The sequence below is a fragment of the Drosophila santomea genome, chromosome 3R, assembly GCF_016746245.2.
Source record: "Drosophila santomea strain STO CAGO 1482 chromosome 3R, Prin_Dsan_1.1, whole genome shotgun sequence".
Classification (NCBI taxonomy): Eukaryota; Metazoa; Arthropoda; class Insecta; order Diptera; family Drosophilidae; genus Drosophila; species Drosophila santomea.
In genome coordinates this window covers 22,734,790-22,740,694 of record NC_053019.2, presented here as the reverse complement: position 1 = coordinate 22,740,694, position 5,905 = coordinate 22,734,790, and the positions used below count along the sequence as shown (strand labels likewise).

General features: G+C 44.3%; 1 protein-coding gene across 1 annotated transcript; it reads right to left on the bottom strand.

Annotated features, from left to right (window-relative positions):
- Nucleotides 1-2,508: 2,508 nt before the first annotated feature.
- Nucleotides 2,509-3,422, bottom strand: LOC120452213 (seminase). The gene has a single exon (XM_039636334.1). The coding sequence runs from the start codon at nucleotides 3,420-3,422 to the stop codon at nucleotides 2,625-2,627; it is 798 nt and encodes a 265-aa protein (XP_039492268.1). The 3' UTR covers nucleotides 2,509-2,624.
- Nucleotides 3,423-5,905: the final 2,483 nt, after the last annotated feature.

Here is a 5,905-nt window from a genome sequence, read left to right as displayed (position 1 = left end):
TGAACTGAATGAATGGCGAGAGACCGCGACCCGTTGGGGAATTAGTGCTCTATGGTTAAAGGGGGCCGCATTAGTTTTCCACTCGGAAAAATACATACAAACATGCAAATATCATTACAAAATTCTTAATAGCATATGATAAAAAGATGTTTCAAGTCCTAAAACCATTTAGTTTCTATAGCTAGCTAGTTTCTTCATTTGTGTAATTTTAGGCATAGACTTATGTTCAGTTATGTGAATAACAATTTATGGTGATATATTGAATTCAGCCTAAACCATATTTCATAGCAATGAACATGATTATTACGAATTCTTTAAATATACAAGTTTATACATAAAAATACTATTTAATTGTAAAAATAATACTGCTATTATTTTGAGCACAGTTGTATATACTTCTTTAGGGTCCATATAAAACAGGTTTATTTCATAATACTGGTTATTATTTTCATTTACAGAAAGTATTTGTTTTATAACAATTGCCAAAAAATCGTAATTGCAGTAAAGTAATGGTTTTTAAAAGTAGAAAAATGAATACAAATTATATAGGAAGAGTAGTGAATATTATTCTTTATTCTCTATGTATTCTCTCTATTAGTGAGTATATTTTTTTCAAATCTCGATCCCAAACTAAGAGCATATCTTTCCTGATTTCTCAAAGTGCAGAGAGCGCCAAGAGCAGAGGTCGTTAATACATCAGTTTAAGTGAAACTGTGGGACAGAGCAAGATTTCTTCACTAGCAGCGTGTTTTGAGTTCCCGCTTTCCCGAATTTCCCCCCTTTTTCTAATGATTTTTACCGGCGAGGCGCCAACACTGCAATTTCTGCTCTCATCTTACGCTTCGCTGAGCTGCTGAGAAAACTCATAGAAAAGAGAGAGAGAGAAGAGAGTCGAAGAATGAGGTGACAGCATGTGAGCGCAAAGAGCAAAGAGCGCCACATTCTACATTCTACAACTGTCATCGCCCTTGTAGAATTACAATCAAACTAATCTACATGATTAATTAAGAGCGGTTTAGTTTGTCATTGTAGACAGACCTAGATGTGTTATCAGCTACATAAGATTGACAGTAGACCCCGCACCACGCACCACTCACCCATCACCCTCACCCCGCACCACGCACCACGCACCTAACACCACGGACCCCGCACCACGCACCACGCACCTAACACCACGGACCCCGGACCCCGCACCACACACCCCGGACCCCGCACCCAGCACCCAGCACCACGGACCCCGCACCCCGGACCCCGCACCCCACACCACGCACCCCGCACCCCGCACCCCGCACCACGCACCAGGCACCACGCACCACGCACCCCGCACCCCGCACCCCGCACCCCGCACCCGGGACCCCGCACCCCGCACCCCGCACCCCGCACCTCGCACCTCGCACCTCGCACCTCGCACCTCGCAACCCGCACCCCGCACCCCGCACCCCGCACCCCGCACCCGGGACCCCGCACCACGCACTTCGCACCCCGGACCCCGCACCCCGGACCCCGCACCACACACCCCGCACCACACACCCCGGACCCCGCACCGCACACCCCGGACCCCGCACCCCGCACCACGGACCCTGGACCCCGCACCCCACGCCACGGACCCCGCACCACGGACCCCGCACCGCACACCCCGGACCCCGCACCCCGCACCCCGCACCCCGCACCCGGGACCCCGCACCCCGCACCCCGCACTTCGCACCCCGCACCCCGCACCCCGCACCCGGGACCCCGCACCACGCACTTCGCACCCCGGACCCCGCACCCCGGACCCCGCACCCCGGACCCCGCACCCCGCACCCGGGACCCCGCACCCGGGACCCCGCACCCCGGACCCCGCACCCCGGACCCCGCACCACACACCCCGCACCACACACCCCGGACCCCGCACCGCACACCCCGGACCCCGCACCCCGCACCACGGACCCTGGACCCCGCACCCCACGCCATGGACCCCGCACCACGGACCCCGCACCGCACACCCCGGACCCCGCACCCCACACCACGGACCCCGCACCACGGACACCGGACCCCGCACCACGGACCCCGGACCCCGCACTCCGCACAACGGACCCCGGACCCCACACCACGGACCCCGCACCCTGCACCCCGGACCCCGCACCCCGCACCCCGGACCCCGGACCCCGTACCAAAAGGTGCATTCGAAACATTGGTCCGAATTGAGTTCGTATTTAAATTTCCAATCGAACTATGTTTTCAAAAAAAGTTAAATTTTTTTCCCATTTTTTGCAATTTTTGATGATGATTTTTGAATATTGGCCGAACATCGTTTTCCTGATTTTTGCGACTATAAATATCAGTATTTTGATCAGAACATTGGAAATATTGGTCGGAATATGGAGTGTCATACCTCGTTGAGTTCGTATTTAAAATTCCAATCGAACTGTGTTTAAAAAAAAAAATTTAATTTTTTTCACATTTTTTTGTAATTTTTGATGATGATTTTTGATTGAATATCCCGCATCCCGTAACGGCTATCAGATATACTATAGGGTTCTCTCTGTTTTATTTCAGGATATACAAATATAATGATAACAAAAAGTTTACTTGTTTACTGGGCGGGATGGAAGGAAGTGACGGAACTGAATCGATCGATTTTTTCAATAGCCCATTTCTTTAATAGTTCTGTTGATAAACGGGGCATAATATCGGACACCCATGTACACGTCTGGCTTTTCGTTGTTGCCGCATCTGAAAGTCCACGTGTTGACGCCACAAACTTGCCGCCCCAACAGAAGTGGTCCGCCGGAGTCGCCGAAGCAGAGAGTCTGGTTATTGTAGGCACCGGCACAGATGACATTGGGTGGCATCTTGCGACCCAGCTGCTTCTCACAAGCCCCTTTGCTTACAAAACCCACTGTCATCGAGCGAAAAGCTTTCCTTTTTAGCTCATCCCAGATGCCGCCTTGGAATCCCCAACCGGCTGCAATGAGTTTATCCTTTGGACGCAGGACCGTTCGACAGATCTGGGCATAGCCAACGTTCTTGTTCTGCAAGGGATACTTGATCTTGGCCACCGCTATATCCGCGATGAATTTCTCTTTTGCAAATTTCGGATGAACTCGCACTTTTATGAGTTTGTTCTTCTTAATGTGGGTGTCGTGCCGTCTAAATTCATCTGACATTCCACCGATTACGTGGAAGTCAGACTGCTTTGCGTCTTCGAAACAATGGGCTGCCGTAAGGATGTGTCGTGATGTGAGTAGTGTTGCAGTGCAGACGAGACTTTTCTTATTGAAGAGCTGAATGCCCACTCCTCCAAGCGATTCGACTGTCGTTATTTTGCCATTATAGATTCTGGGCTGGATCCTGGCGTGCCGGTGACCCTTATGTCGTGCTTCTGTTCTGACGGAGATTAGAATACATAGCAGCCAAACGAGCGCCCAACCTGATTCCATGGCTTTTCAAGAGAAAATGATGGGCTTACATTCTCAAAACTGTTTGATGGAATAGCTTGAAATCGATTCGTTTCTTTGGAAAAGCATACAGTGACTGAAAAAATATTCTGTATTTTTTAAGGTAAATCGCAATATGTTTATTTAAGATATAAATACTAAGCAATTAAATAAGTAATGCTTAACATTTGGTTTCTCGCTTACAATGCTTTATTCATGCATTCTGAATATTTGAAAATAATATAAAAAATTTCGAAAAAATACTTAGATGAATTTTGATGTTTGAAAAGGAAAGGGTATAGATGTAAGATTAACTTATGTGCTCTTTCATAATACCACGTTCCATCTTGAACTGATAAAAAATCAGAAAAATAATTATGGATTGAGTTAAGAAGGCATTCCTTCTTACCATAAAGAAGTTCCGTTGGCCAATGGGATTTTGGCCGTGACAGCGGCGACGTCGAGTCGATTACGCGAAAATTTCTCTGTGTGAGTGGTAACTTTAACCCATTTTGCTTTGAGAATTCCCATTGGTCTTTTTGTGAAATCGCGGCACGTTTTGTTGGCAGTACATTTGCGGTTATGTGCTCATTGCAGGCTCACACGCACACACGTAAATATGTATGTATTACTGTGCGTGTGTGCGTGCGTGCGGCTCTTGCCAAATTGTCGATTTTATTATTTGTGTTTATATGATTTTTCAGCTGTTCTGCATTTTAAAGGAAGCCGGCAATTGGAGTGAGATAGAAAGGGATTTTTTTCTCGAGTTTTTAGAGCACGAAATGCGAGGCGCGTCTTCAGCCTCATTTCTTATTATAATGTGAAAAATATCCCTTTACAAATTCAAAACGTTGAGATGTGCTATTTCTTTTGTTGCCGATTTTAACGGCCGGATAGAGAGATTCCATGCATTCGACTCTGTGTTCATAGGACCCGCGTGACTCTACGGATCACGTCCGTTTGGCATGTAGTTTACGTATCTAGATATTCATCGGTGGGTATTGAAATATTCGGCGCATCACTGGGTGGCAATTTTCAAACATTTTCGTCCTGCAAACTCATCGTTGTCGCCTTTTGGAGCAGGCTGTATAAATTGATTTATGATTTCGGTTGTCGTTTTTGCGGATGGTACCGTGATGCTATTGAAAAAAGAACCGATTTTCTAATGAATTGGCTGCTTCAAAGGGATTCAGCAGGAATAAATGGGTTATACATATCTAAATTCAGTTAATTGAAGCGGAGTGGGCTTATAATTAGTTCCAAAACATAAATTAAATATCAATCGATGGTTTTTAATTAAAATTTATTTTCCCGACTTCAAACTAATTTAAATTTTCAACACAAATAAATCAAGTCAAGCGTTATATAATTTTTTTTTAATAATTTATATGTATTTTTACGCAAATTTTTGCTTCGTAATTTGCAGGAAAAAATTGTTGGATAATTTAGCAATTGAATTAGTAAATATTATGGCCATAAAACTGTATGATATAAATTTTTTGTATCATTCCAGGAGCAATTTTTTATGCCATTAAGGAACTAAAAGTCGATTTGAGCGCCGAAAAACAAAAAGTGATTTTTTGCCATAAACATTAGTCGCATTAGTTTTGAAAAAACGCATTTGTTTATGTTTTTACAGCGTTTTTTGTGGGCATCGTAAAAAAGAAGACATATTCAGTTGCAGAAAGGCCATTGCAGCGGAGCTTTTATTAGTTTAGTTTTCGAAATTAAACGTATTTGCATATCAAACTGTCACACACACCAGCGTCGCACCAAATAAAAAACTTTGCCAATTTGTGTGTGAGTGTGTGTGTGGGTGTGTGGGTGTGTCTAGTTGATGTATTTTTGGCCGAATTGCGAATGTTATAATATTGTTGTATGATGCCTTTGGTGTCTTTTGTCGACGGATTTGGTAATAGTTGTTGTTGATTTGCTTGGCTTTTGCCTGCTGCCAGTGCCGAGTGTACAATTTAATTGCTTTTTCGGTTTTTCCAGGCTCTGTCCGGGTGAGTGTGTATGTGTGTGCGTGTGTGTGTGAATATGACGGAACTGGTTGTCGTCTAACAATTTTTAGAATTGCATCAAAAGGCTGAGTGGGAGACAAAGGAAATTCAGTTGAATTTTCACGCCGCACAGCAATGCAGCTGCAGAAGTGGAAAGGATGGCCAGCATGTCGGCTACAATATTTTGCTTTTAACCTATAATCTAAAGTTTAATTGTCATTGGATGTGTCTAGTTGTGTGTGCACACAGAAAAATGATCAAATTTATATTACTAAGAATATTAATAATATTTTACAAATTGTAAAGAAATATTTACCGGTGGTTTATAGTTAATTTATAATAATTAATCATATTATAATTTCATGTCTCCTTTATATCCAAGTTTTTTAGTTTTCCTTCTTAAATTCGAAATAAATTATTCCTTATGCGAAAACTATATTTAGTTATTGTATCTTTCTTTCAGTGCCCCTCACACTCCCTTTA